The sequence below is a fragment of the Rutilus rutilus genome, assembly GCF_951802725.1.
Source record: "Rutilus rutilus genome assembly, chromosome: 18".
In the NCBI taxonomy this organism is placed as follows: Eukaryota; Metazoa; Chordata; class Actinopteri; order Cypriniformes; family Leuciscidae; genus Rutilus; species Rutilus rutilus.
This window is the reverse complement of record NC_140231.1, coordinates 17,316,518-17,332,724: the sequence shown is the minus strand read 5'-3', so window position 1 is coordinate 17,332,724 and position 16,207 is coordinate 17,316,518. Positions and strand designations below refer to the sequence as shown.

Genomic DNA, 16,207 nt, shown 5'->3' with positions numbered 1-16,207 from the left:
TATCTACTTTTTATTTTATTTTATTGTAATTTCACAATATTACTGTTTTTACTGTATTTTTGATCAAATAAATGCAGCCTTTCAGGGTGAGCAAAAGAGACTCTTAAAACATGAAAAAATATTTTGCATGGTGGAGTAAATATATCTTAAAGGTTGTATCAGCGATTGTGGGTGACGTCACTTCTGTTTGTGTTTTAAGCGAGATCCCAAACAAACCAAGTTAGCTCGCCCCTCCCTCCCATTTCGTGCATCATGAAAAAAACGAACATGCACGCGCATTTCTTAAAGCGACAGACATCTGATATTCACTCTGTTCAGCATAATGTCGCCTACGTTAGCTAGAGCTACCCAAGTTTAGTCGAGCTTCGCTCATATTTTTTCAAGAAGGATATTTTCACACACAGTTCACATCCAAACAAGTCAGCACTAGCAGCTACTCACCTGTAGAAACAGTGCAACCTCAGCGTCCGATTTAAAAATGTTCAGTTCTTTAAGTTCTCTCCACCTTTCAAAAGCCTTCCCGATAACTATTCGTGTCTTAGAATAATCAAGATGGTATTCCCTCGCCCTAATCCTCCTCCTCCTCTTGGGGATTGACTCAGCCATGTTCTACTTCTCTTGTTCGTCAGCTCCGACTTCGCGTGCAGCCGTGCACGAGCGCAAAACCTCACAACACCCACCCCCTGTCTGTGATTGGTTGGAACACTATTTATTTCGACAATTGTTTTTGTGTGCAGATCTCAGAGCCTAGTCTGCCTACAGAGACGCGTTTTTTTGACGGCATGCTTATGGGGCGGGCAGCTAGCGGATCGTTAGGAAAGATTAGATGAATGTGATCATTTATGTTTGGGCCTGAAATCACTGATACAACCTTTAAGATCATTAAAATTGTATTAAGTAAATTTATCTTGTTTTAAATGGGGTTTTTTTGGGGGCATTTTTTTGTGTTTTTATAATGCATGAGTTCATCTGAACCTTACAAAGATAAAGAAAAGTCTCAAATAAGAGAAAGGTTTCCCAACACACTCCAGGATGCTCCAGCTGTGCAAATGTGCACAGCTGGAGATGCCACGTGAATTACAGGTCCTTATAAAAGTAGTTGAGAGCATGTGTGTACTTGGATCAAAAAATCTGCGGCATGTTCAAGCTCTCACTCAACTCCATGAAAAATAAAGGAGGTGCTCACAGGAGAACAGAATCAAAGGTTGAGGAACAAAGAGTCAGCGTGAATAGAACACAGCACCTCACAACCTAAGAGACATTACTTAATGCTTTTTCAAAGTCCTGGCTAGCGGCACTGGCAGCAGAGGCCTGTTATGAATGGGAAATCTTGCTACTGATGAAGAGAGAGCTACTAATAGTGAGAGTGAATGCACCCTGGGGGTACCCGGGAGGGCCGAGGGAGCTGACAGCTCGAACCTCCAACAGAAAAGCTCCTGTCAAGACTCCCACACTCGCCCTGTCCCAATGGGAAGAGTGGTGGGCCTTGAAAAGAGTGGGAAGGGAAGAAATGAAGGAGAGAGCAGGCAGAGGTTACTGGGTATTTCGTTGCTGGCAGGGGGGATAAGAGAAGGGGTGGTTGGAAAGTCACGGAGGTGGTGCTTTTATGAAAGCTGTCTCTCTTTCGTCCGCTTATCCTTTCACACTTCTCCAGCCTGCTTAAATAGATGGAAAAGCGGGAACATCATGACCTACAGGCAAAGAGAGAGGTGAGCAAAGTCAAAATGCATGCTTAAGTGTTCTCTCTATCCTTTGCGTTTGGTGTTGGGTTTCTGAGAAAAGAGCCCAGACAGCAGTGGGGAATCAGAGGAACACACTGTATGTTTCAGATCGAATTCTTTGTCTAGTATTGAGCACAGCACTTGCAATGACCTGGTCCTTTTTCCTCAAAATAATACAAAATTAATAACAACCATTTTTGTTTTGTAGAGTGAGATTTTTGTGAAGCAACAAATTCAGCATTTGTTTTCTCATATTACTTTTTTTTTTTTTTTTTTAACAAAGTGGCATCAGCAACCCTTTTATTTCCATAATGAGACATTTTTGTGAAACAGAATATGTATTTAAAAAAAATTATCATATTACTTTCATTTGGTCTTTTCTTCTTTGGATTCGTTTTCACTTTTTTGTTGTAGTGAAGGACTAGTTCACCCAAAAATTAAAATGATATATAATTTACTCACCCTTAAGCCATTCTAGATTTACATGATTTTCTTTTTTTCAGCCAAACACAGTTATATTAAACAATATCCTGGCTCTTCCCAGCTTTGTAATGGCATTGAATAGTGCCCCAGTTTTTGAATCTCCAAAAAGCGCATTCCTCCATCATAAAAGTAATCCATACGACTCCAGTGGGTTAATAAATGCCTTCTGAAGCGAAGCAATGGGTTTTTGTAAGAAAAATATTCATATTTAAAACTTTATTAACTATAGTCGCTGGCTTCCAGCAACATCCGTATGTGCGTTCACGAGAGATTCGAGTTCTGGAAGGATGACCTCTGAGCCTCTGGACCAGCCTGGATCCAATATTCCTGGTGTGGAGATTCAATCTAACATTTTTGGTCAGTAGGATATTGGCACAACATTACCAACCATTTTTTGTTTTGTTTAACAGGGATATTAAACGCTTTTTTTCTAACATCTCTCTCTCTCTCTCTCTCTCTCTCTCTCTCTCTCTCTCTCTCTCTCTCTCTCTCTCTCTCTCTCTCTCTCTCTCTCTCTCTCTCTCTCTCTCTCTCTCTAAAAGCGATCAGTGAAATTTACTAAACAAATTTGTAATAATAATTGTTTTGCCAGTTAATACTATGTAATAAGAATTGACTACATGTACTTACTGTAGGGTTAGGATTGGGGTTTAGTTTAGGGTTAGTTGCATGCTATTATGCATAATTTATAGTTCTATAGTAACTACATGTAATGTGTAAAAAAGACAATGTAAAATAGTGTTACCAAAAAGTTTATTTAAAAAGCAGTAACTGTACTTGCTGATCAGTGGTAGTCTATTTGTTAGTACCATTAGCACATGCATGTGTGCTGTTGCTAGCTAGAAGTTAATTGCAAGAGGTCTGAGGTCATTTGATGATTCTAATTTTAATAGTTTTAGGCAATACAGAGAAGTTACAGTTATGCAGAGTATTTGAATGGAATGTAGAGTTTAATTGTCTTTCTTTTTAGTGAACTCAAATGAAATATGTTCACAGTACTCATAACTATTGCTTTCTAAACTTAAATGGATTTATGCAATCAGTTTACAAATATCTTCCACATATCAAAATCATTTTCTCAGAATATCTTATTTTGTGTTCTGCAGATGAAAAAAAAAAAAATCCGACTGGTTTGGAATGACATGAGGGTCAGTAGAAGATGACAGAATTGATTTTTTGGGGTGGACTATCCCTTTAAGAACTTCATCTTTATGAGAACTGTAGCTAGCCCTCTCTGTGGATACTGTAAATGTTAACCATCATGTGTTTTGTGGTGGAAACCCATAGTATAGTAGGGTTAGAGTTTGGCTCTCAAAGGACTGAAGTTGCTTAGGCTGCGTTTTTGTGCGTGTTTGTGCATTACTCTAGCTATCGTCTTGTCAAGAGACTCTCAGGAGAGAGAGAGAGAGGAGGGAGAGCTCAGCTGCTGCAGCTGCAGTGGAGTCATCACAGCCAGAGAGAGAACAGGCCAGCTCTGTCTGCATCACTGCTCCTGCATGCATGATCGGCTAACCACCTATGTGCCAATCAGTAGGTTTTAATTGGGTAAAGGAGGGCAGAATGTTGCCTGTAGCAATCACACGGTACCGTTCCATCATCTCCTCCGTCTCCTCCTCCCTGTGCTGCCCACACCGTCTTTCATGCAGTCAGAGTTGTGTGCTCTTCATGGAGTTTGTAAAGACATTTATGCTCTCTGGGGGTGCTTTGGAAATAAAAGGCATGCTCATGATTTTAGACATCAGGCTCTGAGAATAAAAGCACTGGTAAAAATTAGACCATGCGATTACTATGCGCTGTTCCTGACTGGAACTAGGTATCACATCTGTGTGAAGTTGTGCTTTTCCCGGGCAGTTTTTGCAATCTGCTTGGTCTTCAATCACACTTTCCCTTTGATTATAAATTAATTCTTTCATCTTCAGATTTTCCATCTTTTACTATGCCAATGAAATGGAGGGCCTCGCAGATTCCTAGTGTGTAGCTCTGTTCCAAACTCTAGTGAGCTACTGGATCTATGGACCCTACTGGAAAAAAAAAACACTTAAAACAGCCTAAGCTGGTCTTAGCTGGTCTCTCAGGCCGATCAGGCTCGTCTGTTGGCTTTAGAGGGAATTGGGCACTTTTTAGCTACTTGGGAGCTACTCCCAACAGGTTCTGTTTTACGACCCAGATTTTACATTTCACAACAAATTTTATAGCACTATATACATACATATATAGTGCGGGGTGGTGACTGATTACATACGTAATAATTACGTTACTGCATTACGTAATCAGATTCCAAAATGAATCATTTGATTATATTACATTTTAAAATACTCGTAATCAGACTACAATTTCTTTTTTTAATTGATTACATGTTATTCTCACAATGGCAGTAAATTACTCATAATTCCTTGATTCTCCCTACTATTTTTGTTTTATCCATTAAAGTTTCCTTTCTTAAAAAGCTTACTCCTTACATACGTTTAGAAGGTCTTCCAGGTTTGTGGAATTGTGGCCTATAGAGGGCACAAAACAATAAGAAATCTTTGAAGGTCACTTTTACGCTGCATTTCCAACAGTTAAAATGACAAATAAATGCATACTCCGAAAGTGCTCCACCAGATATGTTTGATTTTACCATCTGGATGCTCAAAATTGATCAGTTGAATGCACGTTTTTATACAGCTTATTATACACGTAAGTTAATCGCCGTTCTAAACTAATGTGCTGCTGCATTGTAAATCACACACATACAAGACCGTAGCTCGCATATCATGTGCAGATCGAGCGCACCCAAACACTCGGGAGCGCAGAAATGTATTGTCAACACTGTTCTGTGATTTATCAATAAAATAGTTTCAAAACTGAAAAGTTCTAGCATATATTCCTTAGTATCTTAAACCCACAGCTTCTCTATTATTAGAGAGACAGTGACAGGTAGAATGAATTCACACGCAATCTCTCTCTCACTTATGCATTCATATAAATGTAATCTTAGCTACTTTATCTGTATCTGATTTAGAACGAGCAGAAATCTGTGAGAAATATAACGACCCAAAGACAAAAGAACTCCTAAAAATAAGCTGTTTTGTAGGAGCAATAGCCTTGTTGGCAGCACTGTGTCATATATCATAGCTGTGCACAAGGCAACCCGCGTTCGAGTCTCAGCTCGAGGTTCAGGCTTTTCAGTTGAAAAATGAAGTCGTTCAACCCCTAATATACATCCATACATGCATACATAATATATGTATATATAATAATTAATATAGAGTATCACAAAGTTATTAGCTTACCATCATGTTAATGTCAAACTCTATTGGAATTAACTCAATCTTTAAGCATTAGACAGGGCTCTTAAGCTCTTCATATGAGTAGCGCTATTTGTTTGGCTTGTATGAATGGCTTTAAATCAGACTTGCATTTTGATTTAGATGTTAACTTAGAAGGTAGCAGCTGATGTATAGAGTAGTTAGTGAAGCAGCTCGTTAAGTTTTAGGAAAGAGCGGGGATTGATTTAACTCACATACTGGGATTACATAAACACGCATCGATGTATGCATATGTTCTCTCTCCATATAATGTATTGGCTATAACCTGAGCTTTAAAGACCATTTGCGATATCCGTTGTAACAAAGCGCTTAGCATAACACACAAACCAGGCAGACAAGAAACCTCCCCCAACTGCACCAATGTCCTCTTTTTCTGGTCCACACCTTCACCCCTGCCTCTTTCCTTTCATCTTCGTCCTGTTTTCCTCCTCTTCTGTCGACTGTTATATAAAATGGTCTGTAGTGGGCTTGACACAGCAGAAATGAAGAAATATAGCAGGAAATTACAAGCTTCATCTTGAAGCCTTAGCTCATATAACACATTACTTCTTTGATATCTTGCAGATTAACAGACCTTGTTGTTGATGTTGTTTATTATCTGCAATTAAATCTCCAGTTAAGTTAGCTGAGCTAGAATTAGTACACTAGAGACATTAAGCTTATTATCCTATTTGACATTTTAATCAGGTTTTTTGGGGGGCTGTATGCCGTGCTGCCAGTCAACGGCAGCACTCTAGTTTTTTGGTTCATGTGCCATATGGCTTTTTATTCCAGCTTCTCTTAAGAAATTAACCTTGGAGCTATCATATCAGATTGATCTCAATTAGAGCTTCATTACAGCTTCATTCCACAATACAGAATATCATTTTTACAGAACAGCTTTTTATTCTTTTTATGACTCTGGAAAAAAGGCTGATCAGACAAGAACAATTATGACTATTCAGACCACTGTTGAATGACATTTGAACAAATGGTTACCCCGTTCTTAACACCAATGTATTGTAGTGTTCTGAGAGTCCCACTCCTTCCATCTTTTCAATTCATTGAAAAACATATCCGTTTGAAAAAATTAATAGAGTGAAGAGAAACTTTACAGCATATTTATATTCTTTCTCTCATTAGAAGGCCCATCCATGTTGTGCTTCTTTGCAGCAGTGTATTTCAACAGATAATGCATTCTCTCTTTGGGTTTGAATTATTTTTTGTGTGTGTGTGATATTTACCCCCTTAGTTTTTCAGCTCCTCATTAGCATTCGAATAGTGTTTCTTCTACATAAAGTAGAGGCTGATTTATTCCAAAATGTATTAATTGGTTAATTAATCTTGTTGAAACAGACGCTTTAGGTTGTAATCCCCCATGCCTTGGGCCTGTGGTAAAAAAACAAGCCTGTCCTTGAATCTCATTTCTTCAAATCCTACTTGTCATTCTTTGTCTTCACATAATTTGATTTTGAGCCTTGTTGTGGCTTAGAATAATGGCGGTCATCAAATGATAGCCAATCCTTTGTGTCAGGAGCATTACTTCTCATCAATTCTGCCCTCCCCTGATAATTTCTTATCTAATTTTTTTTTTTATAGTTCTCTCTCACTGCGTTTGTTGTTTGTTTGTTTGTATCAGCCTTTCTTAGGCGAATCTTTCTTTCACAATCTACACCACGCTTTCCTCCAGGTCTCTTGGATTGACAGTCATGCTACTGTTTGAGTTTGAAGTCGAGTTAGAGTTGGAGTTGGAGGAGTTGTTAGAAGTGAAGGCATGTAGACAATTTTGCGTTAGGCCGTTGCCGTACTGCTCGTTGCTACCCGTGCTGGATGTGCTGGTCGTGGAGGCACAGTGGACAAGCATGCCATGTAGCGACTGGCTACGACGGGTCCAGATGACACTCAGCCGCTTGGCGTAGCCGTAACACGTGGTGGTGGTGGTGATTTCACCCACATCAAAAGAGCAGCTACGCTTGGTTTTTAGTGCTTGCCTCAAGTCTGAGCCTCCTTCCCTTCCCTCATCTCCATCTTGTTTCAATGCAAGCGAGGCCAAGGCCTCTCTGTCCATGTCTCTGTCTTTCTCCAGAGGTTTCCGCAACTTGAGCCTACCTGCTCGCTTTTGTGTCGGCATGGGCAGTGTGTTACTTGGGGAGTAGAAGAGTGTCAATCTCTCACTTTCTGGTGTGAGAGGACTAAAACATTTTTCCCTCACTGCCCCGTCACCCCTATCGTGTGTGCCATGGTGTGGCTCCGGGCTCTGTTTGGGTTTTGAGAGAGAACTGTGCTTGTGTTTGTCTTTTGTTCTTTGGGCCAAGACTCCGTTTGGCAACGCCACCATCATCATACTGTTGTTTCCATTTGTCTGGGCGTAAACATCCACCCCTTTGGCTGGCAAGAACTTGCCGGGCCTGTTGGCATCATCCCGACACTCTCCGCATACACGATGGCGCACCATCATGGCCACGGTGAAGACCAGAAGGGTTACTACCACCACACCACCCACCATCACTGTCAGCGTGCCGCCCAGGAAGTGAGCGTGCAGAGAACGGCATTCTGGATAATCCTCTTTAGTGCTGAACTGGATGCAGCCCAACACCTTTGTAGTAGCCAAGGAGGAGATGCCATCATCGAATATGGCCAAGACACACAGGCTGTAGTCCGCTCCTGACACCAAGTTTTTCAGCAGGAAACTATTACTGGTTGGAGGCAGAATTCTGTAACCAAAAATTAAAAAGAAGGAGAGACTTTGAGAAATTAAACATATTGAGGAGAAATGCAGAAAGAAATGCACCAAGCACAATAAGGTGAACTTGATGGATTTCAAAGCTTTTGTAGTGAAAATGGTCAGTCTGACAACCAATTCAGCATTTTTACATTAAAGCTAAGAGGTTGCTGACATGCTTCTTGCCTGAAGGAATCCTGCCCACACTAGTGTTTACATTCTGGCAGAAACTGTGTCTATACAGTACTCTTTAAAAAAATTATTGACTGTCCACTGCATTTGCTTTGGCTGTTTGGTATATGTGTCTGTAATGAAAATGCTTTGAATGGCTACACATGATTCAAGTTCTTTAATTCACTTTACTTTGAGAGGCAATTGGGGTTTACAGCAGAAGGACCTTGAACAATTTTAATCTCTTTTGCTCTGGTTTCAATAAGCTATTTCCCTCTTTCCTCTTCACATTCAATAAACTTTTGTTCAGATTCGTCAATTTTATTTTGACTACACTATCTTTCTTTGAATATTAACCTCAGAAAAAAGGTGTGTAGTGTTTTTGTGCTGCACTGGAAGGAATCAAATACCGTGTTCACATTCAAGTTGACTTGACTTTTTTTTTAGCTCAGTGTGTTACTGCATATCAATGAGATATATCTCATAATTAGTCATGAGACTGCATGCCTTATCCTATGAGAAGACGCCTCACTTAAAGGGATGGGTCGCATGTGTGTGTGCGTGTGTGTGTGTGTATGTATGTGTATATCTTTTTTTCACTGCAAAGCTGTGCATTTGTGCGTTAAATTCTAGCTGTCACGGGATGTAGTATGTATTTGTGTAATTTACGGTGAAATTACAAAACCATGTATAATATATATTGTGTTACGTGTAATGGTAAATTGCAACATGCATTTGTGGGAAGCTTTGATGCTTTTAACTCCATGAGAGGGAAATAAAACTGTCAGAATCAGAAGCCGTTGCTGTGTTGTTGGTCCCTCTTCCCCCTTCACTTCGCATCTCACCGCTCCCACCTTTGTAGCATTTTTCAAAACTGTGGTGAGAACTGACTGGTGCAGAAACAACCAAAATCATGGTAACAGCAAGGCTAGTCTCACCATCAGACGTGACGTCTGATGCTGAGACTAGCCTTGCTGTTACCATGATTTTTTTTCTGTGGTTATTGACATTATGCCACAAATATTGTCAATAGTGCTTAACTTGTAATGAATGTGGAGCGTTCCTTGAATGTGCAAAAATATCTAGGAAAAAGTCTATCTCTGTAGTTTAGGTGCAGTCAAGGTGTCCAGTCAAAGTGTAATGTCTGTCTTCTGGCCTTGAGTGGCTTACTGTGTTTACTCTTACAAATCCCTGCATGTTGATGGGAGTAGCTGTAGTAACAGGTCCATTATGAAGATGCCTGGCCTCCCACTCATCCACTTCTCTGCCTGCCATCACTCAGCAACTGCTGCTACTTCTGCTACCTTCATCCCCCTCTCTTTAGCCCATCCTCCTTTATCTATCTATATTTCTCTCCTTGTCTCACAAACATGCCCCTCACCTTCACCATGCATTATTGATCCCAATCCCTAGAAATCCCACTGCTCCTTACATTTGTTAAGCCTTCCAAGATATGTCCTTACCATGCCAGAATGGGTTCATGTGTGTGCATGTGCAGTGTATATTTTGCTTTTATAAGCTCCCTTCTGAGTAATTGAGTGTTTATAGCTGAAGAGCTCTAGGAAGGTTGCAAAGGGAAAGGGAAAGGAAAAGGTAATGAGAGGAGAGAGTGAGATAAACAAATTGGATCATAAAATGAAAGCTACCATGGAGGAATTTCTTTGGCTGAAGTAGGATTTTTGAATTCAAACTGAGTTGTTTGTGCATCCTGATACTGCTGCACAGTATATAAAAAGTAATAAAAATACATCCATATCCGTGATCAGTAGCTGAACAATACCCAGATGATGTACTGCATCTGCTAAGATTCTGAGGTGTGCAAACAGTGGACACTTCATTATCCCTTGAGAGAACAGGAGCTGATGCTGTGTCAGATTCAAAAGATAATAATGTCCAAAAACTGTGAGCCAGGTGGCTTTTTTTAAAGTACATGTACTGCTTGTACCAATACATTTTTTTCTGATTAAATTTTACTTTTTAAACAACAGCTAAATAAATAGTTTTCTTGTTCATTGTTAGTGTGTCACAGGACACATAGCAGATGTTTTATGTCTGGAAATGTATTTATACTATAAACCTGCATGCCAAAAGAACATCAAATGTTGAGAAGTTCTTCACTGAATTTAGTACAAAGTATAAATGTATAAATGTATGAGAATTTGGACACTACTACTGTGGAACTACTATGACTCCTCCCAGCTGTCTAAGAAGAGTCAGTGTAAGCAACTCCCACAGCCCTTCCCATGTGACCTGCCCCATCTCTATCCCTTTCTTCCTCCATTTAGATCCATTTCACTCTTCCTGATTTGCTGTGACACCATCTTCAAATGTGTAGGTTTTGCCCTTTTAAAGGGTCCATCCTGTTTTCCCCAGAGTCAGCAGGTCCCCTCACTCAAGTGCTCTGCTTTCTTTACCCCTCCCTGGCTATAAATAGCTGCCTGTATCTGTTTTAGCCTCATGGCTCAACTTCTTCCCTCTGCTTTGGGATATTTTCATCAGTATCTGAAGCCTATAATCCATGAACATGAGCATCAAGGATGTTTACATGTTCACTTGAAATGCACGAAAACCAACACATCATTTTCTTTTCTTTTTTTGTCAAAAGTGCTGCAAGATCAAGAAACATGATATCCTTACCTATAAACAAGTGCGTCGTCAGCAGTGCTATTGTACTGGATCTGATACATCCACACCAAGAAAGGCATTGAAGATCGACCCATTTTCCAGCGAATCTGAGCTGAATTGGATGTCACGCCTAAAACTGCTACCAGGGTTTCTGCTCCTCCATTACTGCTTCCGCTTCCTCTTTCTCCGGTATCTCCCTTGCCTCCAGTGACATTCCGTACAGTCACCACACCAGTCCCTGCCCCTTCAACCCCTCCCCGCCCACTGCTAATATCAGACGATCCAGGGTCTCTGTGGTTGATAAGGGATATTGTACCATTACCTCTATGGGGAAGAGGGATGATCTTCAATTCTACCAGAGCTGTAGATTCCCCTGCAGCATTGATGGCAATGCACGTATAGGTGCCATCATCTCTGGCACGTGTCACCAAAAAGTCCAGCGTGCCATTGTAGTATGAACAAATGCGACTGGAGTTGGCCACAATACGGTCATCTGGTGACACCCAATGAATAACTGGCTCAGGGTCACCAATGGCTCTACATTTAAGTGTGGCTCTTTGACCCTCCAACACCCACAGCTTGTTGGTATTACGGGTGATCAGTGGTGGCTCACACGTGAACTCTTCCTCAGGGATGGACCAGAAGTAGCGACCCGCCAGATGAACAGGTGTGGCACACGTCTCCATGTCATCTTCCCGAATCAGTCGTCGTAGCCACAACAGCTCACAGTTGCAATGCAGGGGATTCCCCCCAAAGTTAAGGCTGGTGATGGAATTGTATGGTGTTGGACTGACAGCCCCAATCTGGGATCTGGAAAACAGTGGATCAGGGGGAAGAGTCTGCAATCTGTTCGAGGTCATATCCAGTCGAGACAGTTTAAAGAGCTCACTGAAAGAACCCTCAGCAATCTGGTCTATTAGATTGTGATCTAGATTTAAGGTGTGCAGGCTAGCCATATTCTGTATAGATTCCCAAGGAACCCTGCGTAGGTTGTTGTAGGAAAGGTCCAGATCTTCCAGAGTCAATAGGAAGTCATCAAAAGCATCCACCGAAACATCTGTGAGCTGGTTGTTGTTGATGATTAGATGCTGAAGGTTAACAAGACCTGTCAGATCCTGAGGTCCCACCACTGTGAGACGGTTGGTGTCTAGGTGAAGTGAACGCAGACTCTCCAGATCAGCAAAGGCCAGTGGTTTTAGAGAATGGATGGTGTTGCGTGACAATGTTAGGTCAACTAGTCCTGTCATATTGGCAAAGTCTGCACCTCCCACTTCCAGGATGTAGTTGTCAGCAAGACGGAGCTCCACAGTGCGGCGATCAATGTTCGGTGGCACGAAAAGCAGACCTTTATTCACACAAAGTGTGCTTAGAGACTCAGATAAGTTCCGACACACACAGTGGATGGGGCAGATGGACACCATGCCCCATGTCTCCCCTGCCAACACACCTTGTCCACTCTGCAGCAATACGAAGCCTAGTAGACTCAGCCAGAAAATTGTTGATTGTGGCATGGGACAGGGTCGGACATTTATTGGGCTGAAAGGGTTAGAGGAAGCATGATATCTCCTTGACTGGATCCATTTTGAGTTGCCCTGTTCTTGCAACAGATTGGTTCCTCTAGATGGACTTCCTGGTTCTGTGCGTGGCATGGTAACCAGGTAGTCCACAGACCTGTGCAAAGAGAACAAATATTAGTGACTTCAACTCATAACTTGAACTGAGAAAAATTAGGACTTTCTGTCTCCCTCAATCCAGGGACTGCTTTTCCATCCACTAATCCCCTTCACAAATGCGGTTATCCATTAATTGCCACTGAGACTTAGAGACAATGTTATGTCTAGTCGCTCATCCAGTATAAGCTCGCTTCATCCAACAATGTATCAAAGAGGAGCTAACCGTGAGTCATGTCCATTGGTTCAGATTAATGATTTACCTGGAATCAGTTGTCAGTTGTTTGGATTTTAAGACATTCATCATGTGCCCAGCAAGTGCAACAAGAACCTTAAACTTTTCCCCTGTTTTGTGAGTGAAAGAGAGACTCAATTTGGCTGCCAGGGACAAACCCCAAGATGATCAGTCACATTCTAAGTGATGAATGCCTTGGCTGTCTTCTCATCGCAGATGTGAGATTGTGTGGCTGTTGTTGTGGCTGTGTGTGCAGACAAAGTGTATCTATTTACCCACGTCTTATGTCCTTTTGTTTGTTCTCCTCTCTGCTGCTCCCTGTTCTCCTACAGGGGTCTGATTACTCCATTAACCTGATACATAACTGTCTGTGTGTGCCTGCTCTGTCGCACACATGGGCAGAAGCAAGCCAACCAGTGCAAGGAGAGTAGGGACCGACACAAGCTGCAACGAGTGTGTAAATGAAGTTGAATTGCTTTCACAAGAGTGAATACCTGTGTTATCTAATGCACTATTGTCCCTGAACATGTGCAAATGCTTGACTTGGTTTAATTAATCCATTAGTCACCATCATCAAATATGTGTTATACTGTGATGGTGTTATGCTAATGCTTCTATTTGTTATTTACGTGATTTTTGGACTGTTCATCTCAGTCTTACATAATGGCTCCAATGTCAGTCTCGTAAAGCAGTTTTTTTTTAAACGAGTGTGTGCAACTGAGAATGGGTGAGATGAAGAGATAAGATGGGGCAGCATTGAGAGTAGTTATATTCTATAAATAACCATGTGCAATTGGCTCAAAGCTGTATGTGTGCAAATTTGCTATAAAGAATGAATACCCAGTGGAATTTAGATTCATTGTGCTGAATCTGGAATTACACACTGTAAATATCCTGAAAACAATTGACAAACCTCATGAGGTCCTGCCTGCCAGCAGTAGGTTACTTTTTGCAGGGAGGGAAAGGAGAAAACGACAAACAAAAAAATACTGTAATTTTTCATACCTGTTGTGTCTGTTTCATCAAGATTTAAAATGGTTTCCAATCCTTTCAGTTCTTTTATAGACAAACTGCCCAGCTAGTCCCATTATTGCTTCAGATGAAAATCCAGAAGTGAAACACTGTAAACACTGTGGAAATATTCAGATGTGCTGAGGGTAGATTTGTTCCTCATAGTTAATGACCAAAAATCAAGATGATTTAAATTTGATCTGTGGTCAGATGGATGAATTACTGTCACATCATGACTGCCTTGCCGTTCTTTTCTTCGCCATGAGTCACTCTGCCCAGTTTCCATAATCTTCTGTGAACCTCAGTTAAAAGTAAGTTGGATTATTTTTTTCTTGATTTTCATAATTTTCTGCATTTCAGGAAATGCATCCAAATTCTCCTTCACTTCACAGCATTTTTAAATTCAGACTCCAGTGAAAGCTTGTTTTATTAAAATCTTCTATTTGCAAAGGTGTTTCCAGTAGCAAGTGCTTCCAATCCATTTAATCTCAGAGTGAACTGCCAAAAGAAACACAAATATTGAACCAATATTAAAAGCTCCCATTCTTTAAAAAAAAAAAAGCTCACATCAGTTTATTTTTGTTCTCTCATTTCTCTTGCATAGACTTTTAGCTCAGATGACACATCTTAAAGCGGAAAGCATGTTGTGTATCATTCATGTCTGTTTGCTGATGTCAGCGTCTTATACTATTAAGGATCCTAAATTAATTGATTCTTCCTGTAAACTGGCGCATTAAAGCAAATAATCCAATTAGACCTGCTTTCAAGCAGACCCTGTGGGTCTGACTGAGCCAAATTTGTCTGTGTATGTGCGTGCATGCACTCTTGTCTGGATGGACCTGAGGTCTATAGACTCATTTTCACTACACGATTACCTCCTTTTTGTTTTCTTTCTCTGTCTCTCTCTCTCTCTAATCCACCCTGAACTGTTATTCTTTGTACTCTGTCTGAACTAACTCCAAATCTCTGTCTCCACTCCTCATCAGCCTCTCCTAAATACCTAAAGGGTAAAGGCAAACATATACCTACCTTTTTTATTTCCAAATTCCTGCTTGTGTCCATCCGAGATAACTGCTGCCTTTTCCTGGGGTCCCTTTCCCTCTACATCTCAGGTTTGTCCAAGAGGGATTTTGGGTAGCATCCTCACCCCTTGTTTCTCCCCCGACCGCTTCTTTTGTTTTTACTTTTGCAAACGGTCCCAGGAAACCCTGCCCACAAAGTAGGCAACCATTACCTACAGCCGCGAAGAACCTTTATATGACAGTGCTGTAGAGTCCCAGCTGATGTCGCATATTACCATCAATCAGTGCCTTGTTTTTGCTTTTTCGTCCTGCTCTGTATTCTTGAACTGCGCGAGTCTGTGATTTGTTGGTTTTGATGCAGGGAGCAAGCCGATGCGAGCGTTTGCAACTGCAATGTGTCTGCCACAGCAAGGGCAGAGTGAGCGGGAGGGAGGGAAGAGAGAGCGAGAGAGAGCGAGCGCGAGAGAGGAGGGGAGGAGGAGGGGGGGGGGGGGGGGGTAGTGGTAGAGCCTGAAGCAGTCTTGGCTCTCGGTATGAAGAGAGAGATGAAATGCAAGGGTAAAAATGGCAGAATGAGAGTGCATTGCCAGACAGGGGTGTGGGGCTGGATGTGGAGAGGAATTGCCCAAAGTTTTTTTTATATATATATATATGTATGTGTGTGTGTGTGTGTGTGTGTGTGTGTGTGTGTGTGTGTATATATATATATATATATATATATATATATATATACACACACACACACACACACACACACACACACACACACACACACACACATACATTTTATATATATATATATATATATATATATATATATATATATATATATATCATTAAAAACAGATACTGAAAGAGGAGCTGATTTTGAGAAATCTGTTTTTAAAAATGCATGTGTTGTTGAAGGTGGGTAACTCTGAATTGCCTGGGTGGGTGATTCTGATGCCTTTGACAGGATATGACATGGCTCCACCCCATCCCCAAAACAGCATAGTTGACTGTCAGAATTTTTCGTATTATGATATAATTTTTTGTAAAAATGAAATAAATAAACTGCATAAATGGATAAACTTCCAGATATAAATAAAACAGTAACTGCTTTCACAAATGTTCAATTTGTTAACTAATAATGAACTAATAATGGGCAAGTTTATCAATCTAGGTATGTTAATTTAAAAATACACTATGTACTTTGTTGTTAAACCATGTTTATTCATAATACATGAAGTAATATTAACGTATACAACTTGAAATGTT

General features: G+C 40.8%; 2 protein-coding genes across 3 annotated transcripts in view; one reads left to right on the top strand and one right to left on the bottom strand.

Moving 5' to 3' along the window:
• The window catches only part of pcxa (pyruvate carboxylase a), a 128,179-nt gene that overhangs the window by 80,723 nt on the left and 31,249 nt on the right, over nucleotides 1-16,207 (top strand). The window lies entirely within an intron of this gene.
• lrfn4a (leucine rich repeat and fibronectin type III domain containing 4a) lies at nucleotides 5,758-15,370 on the bottom strand. 2 transcript variants are annotated; one of them, XM_084387117.1, is made up of 4 exons: nucleotides 14,958-15,370; nucleotides 13,923-14,426; nucleotides 11,025-12,683; nucleotides 5,758-8,208 (listed from the first exon to the last, which is right to left on the bottom strand). In XM_084387117.1, the coding sequence occupies exons 3-4, from the start codon at nucleotides 12,659-12,661 to the stop codon at nucleotides 7,164-7,166; spliced, it is 2,682 nt and encodes an 893-aa protein (XP_084243243.1). In that variant the 5' UTR covers nucleotides 12,662-12,683; nucleotides 13,923-14,426; nucleotides 14,958-15,370; the 3' UTR covers nucleotides 5,758-7,163. The 2 variants fall into 2 exon arrangements, with proteins under 2 accessions (XP_084243243.1, XP_084243244.1); XM_084387118.1 differs by lacking the exon at nucleotides 13,923-14,426 and having other exon boundaries at nucleotides 14,958-15,359.

Bases quoted from the DNA above. Each gene is read 5' to 3' on its own strand.
- lrfn4a (XM_084387117.1), bottom strand. From the start codon at position 12,661: ATGCCACGCACAGAACCAGGAAGTCCATCTAGAGGAACCAATCTGTTG. The intron at 8,209-11,024 runs GTAAGGATATCA...TTTTGGTTACAG, and splicing joins GACGACGCACTTGTTTATAG to AATTCTGCCTCCAACCAGTA.